Below are 23,168 nucleotides of genomic sequence, written 5' to 3'. Positions count from 1 at the left end.
CCAAGTGCAGCACTAAAGAAGAGAGAGGAAATGGAAACCCAAGAGGGTGGAAGCTGGAGGCTTGTGACTTCTGGCAGCAAGCCAAGATCTTCACCTCCACCTGCAGTCATTCATTCCTAGCAGCAGAGAGGGAGGAGCACATTCCATTGATGGAGGAAGACAGGCCAGGCCAGGCCTTACCAAGTTAGGAAGGACTGAGACAACCACCACCAAGCAGAAGTTATGGGTAATGGTGGTTGGAGACTCCCTTCTGCGGGGGATGAAGGGGGCCATCTGCTGACCTGACCTGTTGTCTTGGGAGATCTGCTGCTTGCCCATAATCTGGATCTGAGATGTCATGGAGAGAATACTGAGGTTCATCCAACCCTCTGACTACTACTCCATGCTGTTCATCCATGTGGGCACAAATGATACTTCCAGGGGAGGCCCTAAGCAAATAAAAAAGTGACTACAGGGCTCTGGGTGCAAGGGTGAGGGGGTCTGAGGCTCAGGTTGTGTTCTTATTGATCCTTCTGGTCAAGCTAAAGGGGCCGAGCAGGAGCAGGTGCATCCTGCATGTCAACACCTGGCTGTGCAGGTGGTGTTGCCAGCAGGGATTTTGCTCCTTTGACCATGGGATGTTGTTCCAAGAAGAAGGATTGTTGGTAACAGATGGGATCTACCTGATGAAGAGGGAAGAGTATCTTCACAGACAGACCTGCTAACCTAGTGTGGAGGGCTTTAAATTAGGTTTGCCAGGGAATGGAGACCAAAGCCCTGAGGTAAGTGGGGAAGCAGACCTGGAGGAAGAGTGAGCAGGAAGGGCAAGGGAGGTACTCTTATACTTCCTGAGAAATCAGGACAATCAACTAGTTACCTCAGGTGCCTGTACCCAAATGCACAGAGCATGGGAAACAAACAGGAAGAACTGAAAGTACTCACACAGTCACAGCACTATGACGTGATCGGAATAACAGAGACTTGGTGGGATAGCTTGCATGATTGGAGCACTGTCACAGAAGGGTACAAACAGTTTAGGAAGGACAGGTAAGGGAGAAGAGGAGAAGGAGTTGCACTTTATGTAAAAGAGCCATACAATTGCTCAGAACTCCAGTATAAAGCTGGAGATCGGCCTGTTTAGAGTCTCTGGGTTAGGGTCAAAGGGGAGAGCAACTAGGGTGATGTCATGGTGAGGTCTTCTATATACCACCAGACCAGGAGGAAGTGGTGGATGAGACTTTCTTCAAACAGCTAGTGGGAGTTTCCCAGTCACAGGCCCTGCTTCTCATGGAGGACTCCAATGACCCTGTCATCTGCTGGGAGGTCAATACAGCAGGGCACAGGCAATCCAAGAAGCTTTTGAAGAGTATTGGGGCAACTTCCTGGTGCAAGTGCTGGAGTGGCCAACTATGAGCCATGCCTTTCTTGACCTGCTGCTCACAAACAGGGAAGAATTGATGGGTAATGTAGTGGATGGCAACTTGGGCAGCAATGACCACGAGATGATTGAGTTCAGGATCCTGAGGAAAGGAAGGATGGAAAGAGCAGCAGAGTAAGAACCCTGGACATCAGAAAATTAGACTTCAACTCACTCAGAAACCTGATGGATAACATCCCCTGGGAAGCCAGTCTGAGGAGGAGAGGAGTCCAGGAGAGCTGAATGTACTTTAAAGAATCCTTACTGAGAGTGCAGGAACAAACCATCCTCATGTGCAAGAAGACTAGCAAGTATGGCAGAAGACAAGCTTGGCTTAGCAGGGAACTCTTCAGTAAACTAAATCACAAACAGGAAGCTTATAAGAAGTGGAAACTTGGACAAATACCTGGGAAAGATTATAAAATCATTGCTCGGGCATGCAGGGATAAAGTCAGGAAAGCCAAAGCGCAATTGGAGTTGCAGTTAGCAAGGGATGTGAAGGGTAACAAGAAGGGTTTCTACAAGTATGTCGGTAGCAAGAGGAGGATCAGGGAAAGTGTAGGTCCCTTACTGAATGGGGAGGCAACCTTGTGATAGAGGATGCAGAAAATGCTGAAGTGCTCAATGCCTTTTTTGCCTCAGTCTTCACAGGCCAGGTCAGCTCTCAGACTATTCTCACCAGGCAGCAGAGTTTAGGGAGGAGGTGAGCAGTCAACAGGGGTGGAAGATCGAGTTAGGGACTACTTAGAAAAGCTGGACATGTACAAGTCCCTGGGGCCAGATGGGATGCACCCGAGGATGGTGAGGGAGTTGGCTGATGTGACTGCAGAGCCATTGGCCATCATCTTTGAAAATGCATGGCGATCAGGAGAGGTCCCAGATGATTGGAAAAGGGCAAACATAGTGCCCATATTTAAGAAGAGGAACAAGGAGGATCCAGGGAACTACAGACCAGTCAGCCTCAGCTTAGTCCCTGGAAAAAATCATGGAGCAGATCCTCAAGGAATCCATTTCTAAGTACTTGGAGGAGAAGAAGATGATTAGGAACAGTCAGCATGGATCCACTTGGGGCAAGTCATGCCTGACCAACCTGATTCACCTTCTGTGATGAAGTGACTGGCTCTGTGGATGTGGGGAGACCAGTGAATGTGGTGTACCTTGATTTTAGCAAGGCTTTTGATACCGTCTCCCACAGCATTCTTGCAGGCAAGCTAAGGAAGTATAGGCTTGATGAATGGACTGTAAGGTGGATAGAAAACTGGTTGGTGCATCGGGCTCAGAGAGTAGTAATCAATGACTCAATATCTAGTTGGCAGCTGATATCAATTGGAGTGGCCCAGGGGTTGGTCCTAGGTCCAGGTCTGTTCAATGTCTTCATCAACGACCTGGAAGATGGCATAGAGTAGGGGTGGGCAAAATGCAGCCCACAGGCCAGATGTAACCCACCAGGTCATTCAGCCTGCAGGGCCCCTAAAATATTTAGAAAATTAATATTTATCTACCTCTGGCTGCCTGTCATGTGGCCCTCGACAGTTTCCCAAAACTCAGTAAGCAGCCCTCCACCTGGCATAGAGTGCATCATCAGCAAGTTTGCAGATGACACCAAGCTCGGGGAGTAGTAGATACACCGGAGGGTAGGGCTAGGATTCAAAGTGACTTAGGCAAAGTAGAGGATTGGGCCAAAAGAAATCTCATAAGGTTCAACAAGTACAAATCTAAAGTCCTGCACTTAGGGGAGAACAATCCCGTGCACCAGTCCAGGCTAGACAGCAGCTCTTCAGAAAAAGACCTGGGGGTTACAATAAACAATAAGCTGAATGAGCCAGCAGTGTGCCCTTGTTGCCAAGAAGGCTAGCGGCAAACTGGGCTGTATTGGTAGGTGTGTTGCTAGTAGGTCAATGGAAGTGATTATTTCCCTCCATTCAGCACTGGTGAGGCCACATCTGGAGTACTGTGTCCAGTTTTAGGCACCCCACTACAGAAAGGATGTGGACAAATTGGAGAGAGTCCAGCGGAGGGCAACAAAAATGGTGAGAGGGTTGGGGGACATGACTTATGAGGAAAGATTGAAGGAACTGGGCTTATTTAGTCTAGAAAAGAGGAGTCTGAAAGGGGATTTAATAGCAGCCATTAACTACCTTAAGGGGGATTTGAAAGAGGATGGAGCTAGACTTTTCTCAGTGGTGGCAGATGACAGAACAAGGAGCAAAGTGTCAGGTTGCAGCAAGGGAAGTTTAGGTTAGGTATTAGGAAGAATTTTCTCACTAGAAGGGAAGTAAAACACTGGAACAGGTTACCTAGGGAGGTGGTGGAATCTCCTTTCTTGGAGGTTTTCAAAACCCAGCTAGACAAAGCTTTGGCTGGGATGATCTAGTTGGGGATGGTGCTGCTTTGAGCAGGGATTTGGAATAGATGATCTCCTGAGGTCTCATCCAACCCTAACTTCCTATGATTCTATGATTGCAACAATGTAGCCATGGTTAAACAGGCTTATTATCACATCCCTTACTTCCAAGCATAAGCACGCACAGAGTCTGCGAATTGGGTCTGTTAAGTGGCTGCCAAGTGCATAAACTGTGTATAGCCAAGGCCTCCTGCCATGATAGTCAATGATCATCTATTAACCCTTAATTCAAAATGAAATTTGATTCAAACTGTGTGATGCAGATCAGTTAACACAGTTTAAAAAATGGTGAGTATGTCTTCAAACCGTCTAAATTACTAACACACGTAAGACTGGGACTCATATGTTCCTCCTTTGCAGTGACTCCTAGGTAATATAGGCATTAATAATATACATCTTCTGTAAAGTACAAATGTTTAGACTATCCAAAACAGAGTTCTTAGAATAATTATTGAACCTCATACTGCATGGTTGGATGTCACTCTAACTAGTTTCCACAGCAAATCTGCTCTCACTTGTAGGCAAGGAAAAGTAAGATTTAAGTGACTACTCCATTGAATATGCTGATTTCCTATCCATATCCATGCCTGTTCAGATGCCTGACCACACAGTACTAGCTTTCCTGTTTAAATGGAGTCCCAAACACATGACACTGAACACATGAGATGCTGTTTTAAATATTCAAGTAGCCTTGGCAATAAAAGACGAAACTGCTCAATAGAAAACACACACTATATATAAAAGCAGCATCTGTGTACTAATACTGCCATTGGGCAATGCCATGGGCAACACAGAATGCAAATGTAAATATTGCCAGACAAAATAGTTAACACATTTTGCATTCTCTTCTAGGAAAAATATACTGCTTTCCTTGCATGCTTAACATCATAGTAGTCACTAACACTGGTTATGAGTGAAATGCCTGACATTTTCATCCTGTTTTTTTCCTAACAGCAAATTAAAGATTCTTGTAGGTCATTAACTACGGTGAACCAAAATGGTCTAGAATGCGTTGTGACTGACAGTTAACTATTATAGAGTTAACAATGGGTTTGTTGTTTTGAGAAATGTCTGAATAATAAATTCTTCATTCCGAATCAGAAATTGGGAGGAGACAGTTAATGGAAAATGGGTGAACTGTCCAGGGGTCAGTATGCTAGCTGTGAGGAGAGCTGCAACATAGGGGAAAAGTTTCAGTTCTGTCAGGCAGGTGGAAGAATGGGAAAATCCATCAGGTGGTGTGGGGAGCCTCTGTGTTTACCAATCAGGAGGTTACATACCAGACGAAGCTGATCTGAGAGCTAAAGAGGAGAAACAGAACAGAGGAAAAAAGAGAAGAGAGCATGCTGTGCTACAGAAAAAATGTGCCCTCTTACTATGAGCCCTGTGCTGCTGAGATCAAACATATTTCCAGTGTGCTGCATTAGCAGTACTTCATTGGGACAACAAAGTTAAAACACTGTCCCATGTAATTTTTTAATTTAACTTTGAATTTTTATCATCAAAATATTTTTTTCCATTTTAGAATTATTCACCAAATTGGGAGAAGTTGTCCTTGATTTGTTTAGTTTCTTCCTGATTCCATCCATTTTCAGTTTTCTGGTTTGGCACTAGGGATAATGCTTACTGTTCAGTGATGGCATGCTGATAATGTCTGTTACCGGTGAAATAAATACTCATTGGTTCACAGTAGTTAGAGATGGAAAACAACAGCTGGAGTAATTGAGTCTCATTTCCCTTTCTTTCCTGTCTGTCCCTTCTGAACAAACTATACCCATCCATATTGATAGTCCACTTGTGTGAACTATCCCATTAAGTCTCAGTTATCCTAATTTAATGATAATTTGGCTCTGTACTAGAACTTCCTATTGTTCCTGCTTAGACCCCATGTTTTTTGCATTAGTAAATAGACAGTTGAGATGACTTGCAGATTTCCTCACTAATATCCTTTGTATGGCCTTATTAAGATTTCTAATATTTCCTTCTATTTCAAGGCCTTCATGCAAGTTGACTTGGTTTTTGTTTTGTTTTGTTTTTTTTACTTACCTGTGGGCTTTGGTCACCAGTCCATAACAAACCTAGTTTAGCAAGGCTTAGTTTAGCAAGACTTGTGAACAAAGATACTCTTTCCCTTCCTTGTTAGCTGGTCCTTGTCACTATTCAACAGGGCTTCATCACATGGCCAAAGATGCCGAAGCCCTGCAGGTGACACCATCTGTACAGGTATAATGAAAGCAATTTAAATATGATTTGTCACATGCTACCCTCAGCTACCTTGATGCAAATAAAAAAATTACACTTGTGCAATTACTCTGGCTTTATGCCAGTATAACAGGGGTCAGAGATGGCCCATAACCTTTCAATATCCTTCTTTTGTAGACCTCTCTCTTTATGCTTGCCCACTTCTTCTCACTGTCTCTCTCTCTCTGCCTTTTCCCCTTTTTTGCTTCCTAAGGAGGGGTTGATTTAATGACTGAAGGATATAAGAATGTGTAATGACCAAAATGTGTTATTTATTTTGCTAGGTTTTGAATTTTTTGAAACAAGTGCCAAGGACAACATAAATGTCAAGCAGACATTTGAGCGGCTCGTGGATATCATCTGCGACAAAATGTCAGAAAGTCTGGAAACAGATCCTGCCATTGCTACTGGAAAACAGAATACAAAACTAAAGGACACCCCTCCACCACAGCAACCCAACTGTGGCTGTTAATACAGTGATTGACAAAGGCAGCTCCAGTGTGTTCTATTGCCAACAGAGTATTTATGAATGGTCTATAAGCCTTTATTTATACTGTCTTCTTAATTTATTTGGGGGAAATTTATGTTAGCACCTGGTACGGTATGTGTAAACAACTGTATAGAGATGTTATCATTAGTTTGTAAGGACTACCCATTTCTCACCATCTGGCCTTTGCATGTGGATGGCTTCCCGTTTGTCTTCTCTTTTTTAACTCTTTATACATTACACTTACTTCAGCTGGTGCTGTGACCTCAGACCAGTTTGCCTATATCTGATTTTTTGTTTCATTGGTTTTAAATTACACAATTTTCTCCTTAAAGTGTAATGACCAGGTACTTGGGAATAAGCTTTCTGGTGTAATTTATAATTTACATAACACACTGTTAAATTAATTCATCAATGTTAAAATATTGCTCAAATACAGGGAGCTTATCACTGTTCTCTCCAGACCACTTGTTCGTGGCATACTTCCTAGGGGGTAATACTGCAGCACATCCATGGCCACCTAGGGAATTCACTGCTGCCTCTGTGCTATGCATCATGACCACTCAGAAATTCAAAGAAACAGCAGGGGTAGAACTCCAAACTGCCTTGATCCAAAAACAGGCCCTAGCATTTGGTATAGGAAACATTTATATTAACTGCTGGCAGGATATGGGATATGTCTCAGATCCAGGAAGTTATTTAGGCACTTGCCATCGAAATCATGAGTTAGACATCCAAATTCCTATGTGGATCTGGGCTTACATTGCACTTCCATCCATTTGATATGCACTGGATGGATCTGCTGCAACAGATGGGAGTTGATAGTTACTTCCTCTGGATTTTATTTGCTTTTTAGACAATGAATACTCATCTCTTGATATTATCCCAGAAAAGCCAAATCCACTGTGTTCAGTTATTCAAAGCCAGAAAATATTTAACCACATTGCAATAGAAGCTGTAGTGTGTAGGTCTTCAGGAATTTCATCTTTCATTTTGTTCTTAAAAACAGACGATCTATGTGAATTTTGTAGTCTGAGAAAACCCCTATGAACAGACTGTAAAAGCCCCTTTCTCTCCTCAAATATTTCTGTAGAGCCCCAGCTGAAGGTAGTGAGATTTGTTGCTGAAGTGAAAATTAGTCATTCCACTAAAAAAAGAATTTGGACTGGACTTGCCTGTGGGAGCTGAGCAGTGATTCTTGGTGACAGCACAATCAGAAGTTCACACAGATCCTGGACCTATGAACAAATTACAGTGACTTAAAAGGTTGTAAGTTCTTACCATGGAGTAACTGTTTATCTGTCCACTCTTATCTCAAAGTTAACTGAGCGCTAAATCACAAAAATCCCTGTTTTACTGAAGGCTAAGCTGCTCTGGTTTAGCTTTCACTTACTTAACATGGGGTAAGAACAGGCACCTGGACAGTTGACTTGGAACAATTGTACGGCCCATCTCCTTTAACTCTCTGTAATTTGTTTGTCCATACACAAAGATTTTTGAAAATTGTGAAGGAATAAGTTCCTTAGTAATTTCTGTAACTAGACTGTGCAGAAGACTTGCAAAATTGGTGGAAGGTTGCGAAGATAACAGAATAATGTCCACAGATTTTATTTTTTTTAAGCATTAAAAAATGGTCATTTCTTACAATGTTAATAAGCTCTCACTCTACTAATTGGTGGCAATTTCTCATATAGGTGTCCTGCTGTACTTTGTACAGCTTCTTTATCTGGGCCACTATAATAGTCTTCAAGTAAATGGTATTATTGAGGAGACATTAACTTTTTGTTGTTCTTAATTATTTCAGCTTTAATACAAGGTTGACATTTTACTAAATACATGCCACCAAAAAAAAAAAAAAGAAAGAAAGAGAAACAGAATAGGAAAGTGAGAACCATAACAGCTACTTGACATTGCTTATGGCACACAAGACTTCAAGGAAACCCCTTTACAGAACATCACTTCCTTTAGGGTATTTATATAAACACTAAGGCCACACCTGTATTAGGAAACATGATTATTTTCAATGCATCTGAATTAATGCCCATTAACTACCACATGGTAAAATTCTGTCATGAGCAGGGCACACACAGACATGTTGGGCAAAATTCTGTTTTACCCAGGGGATGACCGAAGTACAACTTGCAACCAACTCTGAGTTACCCGACTAACCTGTGTCATTTTATTAGCCCTCTCTGGGCAGGTAAGGGCCCCATTATAGGATGATCCTAACAGATCCTAGTGGCTGTCCACTAGGTGAAACAAAATTCTGTCCATTAACTGTTGAGATAAGCCTGCCTTGATTTACCTTGATTAACTAACTTCATGTCTTGGTCTAGATGCATCTTGTCTAGCCCAAGGTTTCAAACAGTGTTGGTCAACACCCTCTTAGTTAACATATTAAAAAAATATACTTTTTTCTTACTGAAAACAAGCCTATCAGTGCTATCATTTGATTCCAAGAAAAACTGAGGAAAGGGGAAAAATTGGCTGCTTACTGCCCTCTGCTTTCAGTTTTTTTCAGTAGACAAAGTGGAAGACATGGTGTAATCAAGCAGGACCAAGAGATCTTCAACCTTGCCCTTCTGCAGGCATATACATGGTGTGCCAAGCGTGGTCTGCCTGCCACCCCACCCCCTTTTAGGTACCAGCTCCTCCAGCTGTAGCTATGCGCAACCCTCCCCTATAAGACTAGAAGAGTTGGTCAGAACATGAAGTTTTCTGTAGGGTTGTTTCCAACTCTCCAGCAGGGAATAGCATACCATGTGCTATAATGCCACTATTGGTAGTATGGGTACAGCTCTTATCAGTAGCTCTCATATAATTTTTAGAAACACTACAACTTGCACTTTTACAGACTTTCAGAAATACTACAACTGCGGACAGTGCCAGCCTCATATCCAGTACAGATCAGAATTGAAGACATTGCTAGCTATAGTCCATACTAGCTCAAGCACACAACTTAGAAGACCCAGCAGTGCCATAAGTGCTAGTAGTAGTAGTTTATTTACAGCTTCCACTAAAACAATCCACTAAAATGGACAGTAAAAATTATATGTAATAAAAGAACAACATTTATATAATGATTATTTTTGTTAAAAACATAGACATAAGGTTATCCATTCCAGCAGTGTACACAAAATTAAAACAGAACATGGTGCACAATGATACAAAAGAGATAAAATGAACCAGCGGACAGTAAAGCAAAGCAGAGGGATTCTGTTTGATTTTGGCCCTTATTCTTTGTACAAATTCATTGTATTCTTTGTTTCTTTTTGGCCCTTATTATTTGCACATACACCCAAGGAGTATAGAAAAGACTCAGATTGTTTTTTCGTCATTAGCCCAGCATTTACAAGTTCTCATTCTTGGAGAGAGAGATCCATTTTCCTTTTATTTCTTCAAAGAACAAACAAAACCACAAATAGTGATGTAAATCACCTATTTCATTCTTCCCACAAAAACGTTCTTTCCGTATATGGGGTCTGACACCACCTGCCCATGTCAACTGCACATCTCATGAAAGCAAATCTTAGTTTGCACAAGTGCTAGCATTCTCCAGTCTTTGCCTTCAGCATGGCTGCCTTCCACACAGCAGCATTAAGAGAAGGCAGCTCCATTTGCAGTTTCACCCTTCAGCAGACCCACATTGTAATTTTGCCCTGGCCTTCGCTGCCCATTTGCCAGTGCAGACACTGGCGATATTGGAATCACTAGCATAATTTTTTAAGAAGTCCAAGGCAAATTTCATAAAAAGATCAATCTTTGTCAATTTTAATATAATGTATTGGTATATTTATTATTTGTGATGATTTGAGAGGAAGGAAGGATAGCAGCCTGTAACAGGAAAGAGAAAAGTATCTCTAGCTTGGTACATTTTAAGGAGTGGGAAGACAGCAGATGTGAGAGCAGAATGTTTTCTTTAGCTTGCCAGCTGTACTTTATATGAACTAAGCATGTTTGCTGTTTTAATCCATAGAAGAGATAATATAAAACTCAGTCACTGGTGTAGTGATCATTGGCTTCAATTAAGAGAGTTTGGGCATGAAAAACTAAACAGGTTTTACTGTGGAGCAGCAGGCAAGCTTCTGCAGTCCTTTAGCCGCTATCACAGGCAGCTATTTCCTGAGACCCCATCTCCCAATTCTTCTAAATTAGGGAGTGTCTCTAAATTACAACTTTTATTGCTACATCTTCCCTCTTAACAATAACTACAAAAATCAATTAATACAAAAATGAATTCACGTCCATCTACAGAAGAGAAGTTATTAGTACATCTCTGAAGTCAGTCCTATCCCCCCTTTTCTGCAGCAGTTTTGATAAGTCTCCATGAGTCTTTCAGGAAGTTTCATTTTCCTCGCAGATCAATGAAGTATCTGCCTGAGGAGCTCGCTTATTGATGATCTGGTTCTTAGGGACTCTCTGAGCTTTGTACCTGTAAACAAGCTTTGAATCGAAGATAGTGTTTTGCATTAGTCATAAGTGAACTTTTAAAGTATTCAGATAGTCAACAGATTGTATCCCCTAGGTCTGGATGCTTAGCCAAGCAATCTAGGTAGCCTGATTCTGCAAAATTAGGCCCCTGGCCTTTCAGTCAGATTGATGTATCTGGACTCTTGCACCTTTAAACTATAAATCTTTTGAGATTTCAAGCTGGGAGCATAGAGAAAATCATTCTTGCATTACCTCAGCATTTTGCCTTCCAGCTCTTACAGAGATTCAAAGAAGACAACCTGTCTTTTTTCTGGCTTACCATCCCTTTCACAGGTCCTGTAACAAATTTAGTTCAAGTTGAGAAGAGTACCGGGACTACAGTTTTTAATTTGATCCTGTGTAAGTTTTCCTGACTCGACTTGTTTCATACGGAAGAATTTCCAAAAGTGCTCAGTGCCAGTCTAATTCTTTTTCTGTTATTTTACCTGGTAGTGCCATAGCAAGGGGGGTGGGAGGTGAGGGGGGTGACTGCCCTGGGCAGGGCATAGGATAGAGCTGCTAGCGGCTCATTTGGGGGGGCGCAGGGATGGGGGGAGGGTGACTCCCACCACTGCGTGCACTCCTGGGAAAGCATTGGGGGGGGCGGGGAGGGTCCCCATCAGATCTGTGCATGGGGCGAGGGCAGGCTGCCACTGCAGGCTTTGCCCCAAGAACCAAACTTCCTTTCCATGGCACTGCCTGGTAAAATTATCATGGACTTCAGTGAGAGCAGAGTTAGGCCAATGCTGAACGCTTTCCAACAGCCCAGCCCAACTGGCTTCAAAGAATAAGATTGTCCTGCCACATGTGGCCCTTCGTATAAGTTCAAAAGCCACTGAATATAAGAGGGAACATTCAGGGAAAAGAGTGGTCAGTCCCAGGAACAGGACCTAGGATAGTCATAAAAATTATTTTTAGAGTATTTAACGAGCTGCGTCATTGAATTGGCAACTTTGGGACAGATTTTTCTAAATAAGGTGCCAAGTCTCAGTTCAGACTCCAGTGGAAAACCCACAAAGAAGCAGGCCCCGCCTGGTCTCTGGAGATGCTTTACCATTCTACTCTGGTCAGATTTGAGGCAAAACAGCAGATACACAGAGCACTTCAGCCTCTGGGGTTATCACTTGAGCACTCTTCACCCACACTACATTTTAAAGAGAATCTTGACATCAATGGTTTCATTTTCTCCCTGGCACAGATGTATGTAACTATTCACTCTGCATGGGCAAGTAAGGAGACTGGCTCTGAAAAGCTGAGCTTTGCAGCTTGATTTCTGATTGAGACTTAAGGGAGAAGATTGTCATATGTAAAAAGATGTCGTTATATTGAATTGTATCGCTCTATTACCAGCATAAGACCCTCTCTTCTATTGTAATTTCATGAAAGAACAGACTTTCAAGTAGCCACCCATAGTTTAGGGCCTGAACCCCATCCTGTCAGCTGAACTGCGACTGCACAGTCACTACACTTTCAAGGTGATGCCCTAGAATAACACAACTAGTGCTACAATTATTCCTTGCATGGAAAAGCATGCCATCTTTGTAAGGCTAGAACAGTGTCTTGCTCAAAGCACAGTTAAATGATCAGTCAGCATGTTCCAAACGAAAACAACTGGAACGAGCAGCTGAAGCTAAAACTTGCAGTAGTCACATGCACATACTGACAGTTTATCAAAACAGTCTGCATGCCCTGTTGAGTTGAAACTGCAGTTGCATGCTTTTAATTCTAATAAAAGTTCATTTTCAGATGTGACAAATGTGCCTGTCCTTATATCTCAGTTAACTGGTAACTGTATTTTTATTTCATTTGGGTCGCTTAGACTTGTTTGTGTGGTGTCTGAAATACATATGAGCTGGCCTATCAAAAAAAAACCCAACAAAAAACAAAAAAGCAAACCTCTAAACTAAACTGCAATGTGTGTGACTGTTACCTGGAACTGTTTGTTCCATTGTGCTTATACCTAATGTGATGCATAGAGAAACTACCTGAGCAACTAGAGCTATGTGGCCTTTCCAGAGCATCAGTCTGAAAGATTAGGTTTTCTTCCCAGTCTGTTCAGCTCTGTACATCCAGCCATACTGCCTGTACCTTATTTATTTTAGGAATGAAGTGCTATTTCCTGGTACACACAGTCTGCTGGAGTTTGATCCTAGCTTTCAGAATTCTTTAACTGTATTTTCTAGGAAGCAATTGGTGGTACAAATTTTACATCTCACAGTGTCTTGGTTCCTTTAATGCTAGACAAGCTGATGATGCTTTACATTTACATATATATTTTAAAATCTAATTGGATACATTTTTCAGTGCTTTATTATTGGCATGGTTCACCAAAATGACTGTTCTGTTACTTGAATGTTATCAGTGATTCCCTCCTTAGCCCATTTCATAGAGAAATGTGGTATACGGCAAATGGGCCAAATTAGTCTTAAACGGGACCCAACTGGAAATAGTGGAGTTATACCATCAGGGAACTGGATCTGCTAGAAACTAGGTCCTCAGCTAGTGCAAATCAGCACAGATTCATTTAAAACTGGAGGTGGGGGTGGGGGGGAAGGGATTGAACTTCAGTTCATACCAGCTGGGGCTGATGTTTTGCTATTTTCTTTGATACTTGTTTCAACTCAGAGTTAAAATTCACCAGCTGTAAAATCCCAATTCAAAATTCAGCTCAGCTAATTTTAACATATTCCTTCATTAAATTGATTGAGTACGTGTATGCATCTTTTGGGGGGTGGAATTAAGCTATTAATTAATATTCATGTAAGCAAAGATTTGCACTGCACACATAGAATATGTACATACAAACACACCCTTGACATACTCAGTTTGTACAGATATTTGCTTAGTTCACTTTTATTTTTTAAACTACCCAGTGGAACTTATCATTGTCAATAAAACTGATTGGGTTAAATTCACAGGCCAGAGGATTACTACTTTTGGTGACGGCAGGAGCAGATGGCACATCACTTATGCATAATGGAACACCTGGTACTGGGAGGGGTGAAGAGAACATGTACTAATCTTCCAGTAATATCATGCTCTCACATAACGTGGAAACAAAAGCTAGGGATTGCTCACCATTTCTGACGAAGACTTTACTTGAGTAATCCTGACATGTACCTGCAACTAGTGTTAAATGAAAACTGTGTGCTGTAATTCCCGTTTACTATATTATTAGTAATGTCATATGTGTTGTGATTCAGTTGGACTGTCAGAATGTGTAACCTATATACTTGTGTTTGTGGAACTGAAATGTCTTAAATGTTGCATGAAAATATGTTATAAAAATAGATTTTTTTTCTATTTTTGAACACCTCTAAACTGAGGGATCATGGGCCAATAAGTGCAATATTTAATGACTTACTCAGTGTATATAAATTTGTGTGAAAGGGAGAAGTGTCATGTATGTATGATATGCTGTTGATGATGGCTGCGTGGCTTATTTAAAAGATTTTTAGTAGCTATGTGTTTAGTAGTGAAATTTATACAGTCAATGCTTTATCCGTGTAGTGTTGAAAATAATCTACTCCTACTTCATCTAAACTATTTTTCATATATAAGACAACAGTAAAATATGTCAGTATGTTTATTGCAAGTGCATGTCAATTTTACTTTTAGAATTGTGGGTGTCCTTTTCAAAAGTTATTGTGTTATATTAACAATAGTGGAGAGACATTTTCAAACAAAGGTACTTTTAGCCATTTCTAAATAATCTGTGCATACTATGTTAAAAGCATGTTCTCCAGAAACATATAGATTGTCTTGGAACTCTTAAGCAGAAACCTTTGTTTTATCTCAGAAAAAAGCTAATTCTCTGCTTCGTCCACCTGTATTGCATAATATCATGTGGCCGCTTTAACTTAATTGTATACTTCATTCATGATAACGATAAACCTGGAATAGTAAATAGGAGTCTCCAAAGGTATCAAAGATGTTAAAATTGAGTTGTTTGCATCTATTTGGTGCACTGGAGTCACCATTTTTGAAAGGCACTTGTATCTCACATCTAAAATGGTCCAAAGCAAAAATTTTTAACCCTTAATAATTCCACTCCGATGGTTACATTTCTAACATTCTCAGATATTGCAGGTATAACATACATTCCTAAATATATTAGAGTGCAAAATTTGTCTTATGTTGCACTGCTATAAATTTTGAGTTACTCCATTGACATAAGTAGGGTTTCTTAGCTGTATAACTGAGAGTAGAAGAGGGCCCAAATGTTGCCTTGAGATTAGAAGAAAATATTAAGCTGTTTTTTCCCCTCATTGCCTTGCACATCTGTACTCATCTATTCACCCAGTTAGGCGGCATCTTTAAGCACTTACCTAACTTTATCCCTGTGCAGCAAAGTACATAAGGACATGCTTAATTTCAGCTACTTGATCACTATACTGCCTGTGGTTCCCCACCAGTGATTGTGAAGATTGCAGAGCAGAAGTTAGTACTTTTAAATAACTCCCACTGCATCTTCCTTTGTACAGTATGGTAGTTCTGTAAGGAAATACATTCCTGTGCCCTGATTTGGATAGGAATTTGCTGAATAGGAATGAACTAGTGAAAGAAGGCCAAGATGAGTAAAATTTTGTGGATGGACTACCAAAATAACATTACTTTGAGCATTTTCATCATGGTAAAAAGGGCAGCAATTACATTCTGTGCCTTGCCTGGTATGTTTCCATGATAGGTTTACAAAGCTGGGAGCTTATGCAGTGACTACTTTAGTAAAGCTAGTTTTCATTAAAAAAAAGAAAAGTGCAAGCAAGAAAAAACGGTGAAAAGAAAGAGTCAAAAGCCAAGTCTTTCAGGAAGCCAATAGCTTCATTTTCCTTCCCCTTTGCTTACCATCAAGTAGTTCTACTAAAAAATAGCCAGATTACATTAAGTAATACAGGACAATTGCAACTAAGGTCTATGCATCTCAAAAATGCTTCCCCATGTTTTATGACTTTTGTTGTGAAATCATAAGCTAAATTATACTGTGTAAGAGAAATGAAACAGTATAGGATGGGGGAAATTCACAATTACCTAATGAAAGATAAAATAAGTGCAAACTTCTCTGTAGCCAAGGAACAGACATGGTAACAGTCATAATTTAAGATGCATTGAAACACAAACATACAGGCAGAGAGCTATGAGACTGCGGATGCATTCCCTATATATTTCACTACTGCTGCTAAGTGACCTGACCACCTCATGGTTGGCAAAGTTCTTGTCACCATGCTAGAAAATTTTAACTGGTATTTTTACTCTTCCCTGTACATGTATGAGTACACAAAAACAAAACCAAATGCCTGGAGCAGTCTTGGATCCCTTGCACTAACTTGCTTGTGCACTCACTATTCTTGACAAAACATTGAAGTACCTACTTGGATACATCTGTAAGGTGGTTGGCCCTTCCCCATCTTCTAAACAACACGATATAGTGACTTGGGTTCTAAAAATATGTTAGTTTAAAATGCTGCTGAGTGACAGATACTGTGACTCTTCTGCATACATCCACAGGAGCTCTTGTCTAGATGTGAAGTTCAAGTTTTATCCATGTGCAAAGTTTTAATTCTATGTGAAGTAAAGACTGTGTGTACTCCATTGGATATTCTCTTCGTATGTGATTTCTGTATAGCAAGTGGATTTAGTTTTGTTTTTGAGGATTTTTTTTTCCTTTTTGGAGATCATAATAAATATTCAAGAGAATATATTCATGAATTTTACAGTTCTGGTGAGGTGCTTTCTTTCCCTTGTCTGAATGTTCAGTGCTTTTCAGTAATTAAAACTGCCTAAAATTGGCTTCAATTGTGACAAAATAATATGTAGTAGCACAACACCCACAGTTACTCATTTCACGACTATCCTGTCAGTAACCTTCTTCAGTCTTAATTTGGTGTTAGCTTCACAAATACTGGAATTGACCCTGCTCCCATAATTTTGCTCTTGACTTCAGTGAGAGCCACTAATCTAACAGAAACACAAGCTACATGCACAGCAAGGTATATCAGTGACCTCAGATACTAACTCAGTACCGAGGAGCTGAGGAATATTTAAGCCAAAACAAAGACAATGACTTTGATGATGTGCAAGAGAAAATAGCTTTTAAAGTAAGTACACATCTATTACATTTTTCTAAGAGGAGAAAGTAGGAACTAAATTCTGCTTCACCCACCAGACTTCTGTTCTGGCAAGGCCTGGCCTCCATGAATTAGTATTCAATAGCTCATACAACCCCAGAGATTAATTCTCCAAAGATGGGCCTTGGTTACCTACAAGGTACTGGGCTCTTCACTTGTTCCAATGCAGAATTGACATCGGTACTAAAATGTCTACATCTGCTTAGAAGTCTATTTTCCTGATACTATTAGGTCAGGGCTAGCCAAATTCAGAGTGGCTGGCTGCCTCAGGACCACACACAACATGGGCAAGTGCCACACAGCGTGCATGCTACATCATGCGACACCCTTCCTGGCCACATGAAATGGGGCCGCTGACATACAGTGTGAGCTCCCTAAGCCACCAGCTTCGTCCACCCCCTCATCGCCCACTCCTGCAGATGTGCCACACAGCCCTGTGTGTCCCTGTGCCACACAAACATGCTGCAGTGTGCCACATGAACAAGCAAAGCCGGAAGCAAGGGTTCACCTCTTCCCTAACAGAGCACATCCATCTCCCTGAGATAGTCAGGCTCTATCTTGCTTTTTCCTCTTGCCTGTGCAGTGGACTAGTTAAACAGGGAGGTGTTTCCAGTCCTGCAAGACCTGGTGATGAAGCTGCTGTCCTATATATAAGAGCTCAGAGTTTGAGCCCCCTCACAAGCCTCCTTTGGGCAAAAAGTGTCCCCACTCCTACCTCACACTGGTCTCAGTGTCAAATAGTTGTTAGTTATGACTAAAAGCAGTCAGCTACAATTTGGGGGATTTATTCATCATTTGTGTGTGTCTGTGGTAAATTGCAACTGAGCATAAGCAGACGTAGATGCTTCTGGGGCAGGAGTAAATACTTTCCAAGTATGTGCATGGTACAGACAAACCTGGAGAAGAAGTCTATTTCACTTAGGGAAATAGTGAAGTGCAGCTTGCAGCCACCTCCAAGCTCCCCACCTGAAGTGTGGGAGTGATTCTGTTGCCCCTTCTGGACACCTAAGTGCTACCATTAAAGGAATGAGGAGATATCTGTGCACCTCTGGATGGTGATCTTAGTCACAAGCTTCTTTTTGATTGGCCACTAGGTACAATAGTGGCTGTAGATGGATGTACACAATCAGTTGCAAAAAGTTGCCTGTATTAATATTTAGCAAAAATATGTTTTCCTCATATTACAAGGCCTACAACACAGAAATGATCATACCTCTGTAACAACAACTTTCCCTTAGAGAAGAGCATGCAGCAGCATGTAATGCTTCACAGACTTCTAAAGAAAAAAATGGATTTGGAACGGAGAGTGATTAGCTCACACAACATCTGGTATGTGCCTGATGTGGAATTATCCTTCAGGGCACCTCTTTTATTTCCACTAGGGAACATCAAAAAAAAATTGTCTATACAGTAAATAAAGCCTATTTCAAATTACAGTTTGTTTCATATGTTCAGTGATTAATGAGTGAAGGAGGAGTTTTCTGACACCTTCACTGGATGAAGGCACATATGTCATCCACATGCTACTGGGCAGAAGAACACAAAGGTTTTATTTTATATCTATAGCCAATATGAAGAGTACTGCTTATTACCCAGGCTGCCAAAAAGTATTATCCCTCTGCAGGCTGACCTGTCAATTGTAGAACCTTCTTTCACCACGTTGACTGGGTGTAGCTACATACTGAAATTTTTTTTCAATTCAGCCCTAAACAGCATCAGTACTTCAATTATCATAATACAGCATTCAGCCGCAGTTCTCCAAATTGTTATGTAAAAGGCCTGGTTCCATTTCCTCACTCTAAGCATCTGCTCTACGACTCAGCCTTCCTCCTTTCTCTCTGTGTTGTGAGCACAGCTCAGTGAAAGAGCAGGGCCAGGCACAGACAAAGTAATGGGACAGTGTTCATCATTTCAGAGGACTCACAAATACTTAAGCCAGGACCCATAAAATACTTGAGTGCCTAAAGTGGGACTTAGGTAGATTTGAGGCACCAAATCCAGGAAAGCAATCCTACAAACCCCCTGCCCGTTATCTTAGGTGTTTGAAAGATTATAGATGGCCAAGTTTTTGCTTTTAAGTCTCCTAGGCACCTTAAGTGCTGCTACAACACATGCTCAGAACTACCCCCATCCTGGCAGGGCTGAACATCTCAGTAAGTCATGTGGGATTTCCATGCTAAACATCCCTGCACCTAAGTACCCTGAAGGGTCCAATTCAGGAGTTGTGATCTGAGCACACCTATCACATACCAGCACCCTGCTCCCAGGACTGTTTATGAATTTAGCATTAAACAGTCATTAGGAAATGTTCATAAACAGCAAAGGGAGCAGAGACCAGAACTCAGTGTCTTCCTCCCCTTGGACAGTGCCTTCTTTATTGCCTGAAGAAGCATATGTTCTCTCCCTTGAACCATCTCAGGTTCCTGAATCCTACATTTTTTATCTCACAGTGGCATGGATTCAACAGGAGCAGTAGAAGGTGCCCCCCCTTAAACACATACACACAACCCAGCCTAGCCTGTGCCTGGCAGTCAGGCCATTCATTTGGGAGGTAGGAATAAGTGGGTTTGAACCTCTATGTGCTCCACCCCTCTATTCAGCAACTCCTGGTGGCTAGTTTAGGTATTCTTCTGCTCAGTATGCTGCCTATTGTAAATCCCATCCTTAAAAGTCTAATCCTTCCCCTCTTTTCCTAGGAAACTGAGAGCATTATTATACATTACACTTTAATCTTCTCAAATGTTGATCAGTGTTAGTGCTAGTTTGCATTTAGAGTAGATACACATTCAGGCTAAAAGCCTTCTCTCACTGTCCCCAACCTGCACAGCTGTGACTTGTTGCTAGCGGGCTGGCAAGCAAAGGCATGACTAGGGAAGCTCCAGCTCACAGGGATCCCAATCTGGCCCTCTACCTGGCTCCCCCCTCACCCCTCTCTAGCCCTCCTCCCAGATCAGTTTGTGCCCAGCCAGGTCACACCCCTGGGAGCAGGAAGGGCAGCTGGCTCGATGCCAGTCCCACCAAGCAATAGAGCTCAGAGGGTGGAAAGTTTGCCCACACAGAACAGGAGGGTGTGGGGAGGGGACACTGCATTCTGGGATGATGAACAACTGAAACTTGGGCAGCTTATCTCTGGGGAGTGGCTACCTATTTGTAGAACATGAGCTGGGTAACACAGATCAGAGATAAACCTGATCTGGAGTAGCATAACTTTAAGACACGCAAAGGGTGCTTAAAACTAGTTCTCATATCTTAATGTGTGGACAATCCAGGAGTTAAGAGCTCCCTCAGATGCTTAAAACTGATGTATAACAAAGCCCATAGGTTTGTGCATTCCAGTCCAAGAGCAAGGCACTTTTCTGGGACTAGCCTTTAGTCTTCTTCTGTTAGTTACTTTCCTTGATTACATTAGCAGATCTTGAGTTTGCTGCTACATTCTAGAGGTAGCTAGAAAAATAGAAAGTTGATAAATATTCTCTATGTTGTTATCAGTCATTACCAAATTTCATTTCCCTCTTTCCCAACTATAATGCAAAAATCACTAAATAGATTAGTAAATTAATCTTACATGAAGAATCTTACATATTACTACATATTGGAGATTCCCTAGTATCAGAATATCCATTTGCTTGAGACTTATTAAAGGATTGAAATCACCAGGTTATTTTTGTTGATATGTCCTAGTAGGATGCTTCAGTGACAGTCAAATAGACTGTATTCCTCCATGATTGCTTATGTTACTTTGCTTCACAATGCACAGTTATGACAGAAATTGTGATCTTTTATGTCATGATTCTAGGAAGTGATTGTTATTTTTTTTTAAACCAAGCACAGATCAAAGAACCATAACATTGATTCACAATGCCAAAAAAGTATGAACAAATACTGCATAAGAAGTCATTTGATGATGTTCATTCATGATTATGAAAGAAGTAAATTATAGCACAGGCACTAGTTTGGCATTGGATGGATTACAAAATCACAGATACAGCAAACTAATAAACTTTGATTGACTGGAGCATTGGGCTCGGATGGTAGTAATCAATGGCTCAATGTCTAGGGGGCAGCCAGCATCAAGTCGAGTGGCCCCAGGGGTCGGTCCTGGGACCAGTTTTGTTCAATGTCTTCATCAACAACCTGGAAGATGGCATAGAGTGCACCCTCAGCAAGTTTGCAGATGGCACTAAACTGGGGGGAGGGGGGGGGGGAGTAGCTGAGAGGATATGCTGGAGGGTAGGGTTAGGATTCAGAGTGACCTAGACAAATTGGAAGATTGGGCCAAAAGAAATGTTGTGAGGTTCAACAAGGACAAGTATAAAGTCTTGCACTTAGGATGGAATAATCCCATGCACCAGTACAGGCTGGGAGCTGACTGGCTGGGCAGCAGCTCTGCACACATGGACCTGGGGGTGGCAGTGGAAAATAAACTGAATATGAGTCAGCAGTGGTGCCCTTGTTGCCAAGAAGGCTAACAACATACTGGGTTGAATTGCTAGATGTATTGCCAGTAGGTCAATGGAAGCTATTATTCCCCTCTATTCAGCACTGGTGAGGCCACATCTGTGATCAGTTTTAAGCACCTCACTATAGAAAGGATGTGGACAAATTGGAGAGAGTCCAGCAGAGGGTAATGAAAATGGTGAAGGGGCTGGGGCACACAACTTATGAGGAGAGGCTGAGGAAACTGGGTTTATTTAGTCTGGAGAAGAGAAGACTGAGAGGGGATTTAATAGCAGCCTTCAACTACCTGAAGGGGGGGTTTGAAAGAGGATGGAGCTAGATTGTTCTCTGTGATGGCAGATGACAGAACACTGAGAATGGTCTCAAGTTGCAGGAAGGGAAGCTTATGTTAGATATTAGGAATAATTTTCTCATTAGGAGGGTAGTAAAACACTGGAACAGGTTATCCAGTAAAGTGGTGGAAGCTACATCCTTGTAGGTTTTCAAGACCCAGTTGGACAAAGCTTTGGCTGGGATGATCTAGTTGGGGATGATCCTGCTCTGAACAGGGGGTTGGACTAGATGGCCTCTAGAGGTCCCTTCCAACCTCAGCAAGAGGAGGCTGAGGGGGGACCTGGTGGCTGTCTACAAGCTCATTAGGGAAGATCAACAGCAAATAGGCAGAGCCCTTTTCTCCCCAGCACCACCTGGGGTGTCAAGGAACAATGACAAGAAGCCGATGGAGAATAGGTTTAGGTTAGAGATCAGAAGGCAATATTTGACAGTTAGGGTGGCCAAAATCTGGAACCAGCTTCCAAGGAAGTGGTCCTCACCCCTACCTTGGGCAAATTCAAGAGGAGGTTGGATGATCACCTGTCTGGGGTCTTGTGAACCCAGCATTCATTCCTGCCTGTGGCAGGGTGTCAGGCTAGATGATCTGTTCAGGTCCCTCCTGACCCTAGCTACTATGAAACTATGAAACCCTTATTTTCTATGAAAGCTGTTTCCAAGTATGAGCAAAGGAAACTATGTTTGTGTAGGCAGTTACTCTTTTCTAGTTGTTTACTAGGCTTCCTATTAAGTCACCCTATAAATGTCAGATGCTTCTTCACACTTTGCTTATTGCCCTGAGCTCTCTAGCTAAATCACTAGAAGCCTTCCTTATAGCATTCAGTCTTTTATCCAACATAAAAGTCTGAAGCAACACAGCTCAGCTAATGGTTTCATCGTATTACACAGGCCAAACAAATATGGGGTTGGTCACTATTTGAGAGACGTTACAAGGAGAGCCTAGATTCTGCTGCAAGATATATTCTTAATGACCAGGAGCAAATCACCTTTCACGCCAGGCTGCTATCTGTTACCATGTACACCAACAGCCTGTTCCAATGTCAAGTTGTCAGTGACTGAACTGGTGCACCCACCTGGGCTAGCCTAGGTGAGGAGGGTATGTGGATACCCAGCAGGACTAAAAACAAGACCTGTCAAAGGGCAGAAGAGCTTCCTGTGAGCCAATGGCTATCCAAACCTGGAAAGAAGATAGGTGCCCCTAGGTCACTTTGCCCAAAGAATCCCCAATGATGCACAGCATCTAAGGTGCTCCAGTGG

The 23,168-nt window shown here is 41.8% G+C and overlaps 1 protein-coding gene across 3 annotated transcripts in view; it reads left to right on the top strand.

Annotated features, from left to right (window-relative positions):
- The window catches only part of RAB3C (RAB3C, member RAS oncogene family), a 314,561-nt gene extending 297,852 nt beyond the window's left edge, over positions 1–16,709 (top strand). For all 3 annotated transcript variants that reach the window (XM_059725156.1, XM_059725155.1, XM_006272456.3), the window contains one exon: positions 6,326–16,709. In XM_059725156.1, the coding sequence (XP_059581139.1) occupies positions 6,326–6,513 (188 nt within the window). In that variant the 3' untranslated portion in view covers positions 6,514–16,709. The remainder of the gene's footprint in view (positions 1–6,325) is intronic.
- The last annotated feature ends 6,459 nt before the right edge of the window (positions 16,710–23,168 follow it).

Source organism: Alligator mississippiensis, chromosome 3 (assembly GCF_030867095.1).
Source record: "Alligator mississippiensis isolate rAllMis1 chromosome 3, rAllMis1, whole genome shotgun sequence".
Lineage (NCBI taxonomy): Eukaryota > Metazoa > Chordata > Crocodylia > Alligatoridae > Alligator > Alligator mississippiensis.
Note: the sequence above shows the minus strand (reverse complement) of the source record. Positions and strands in the feature narration are given on the sequence as shown.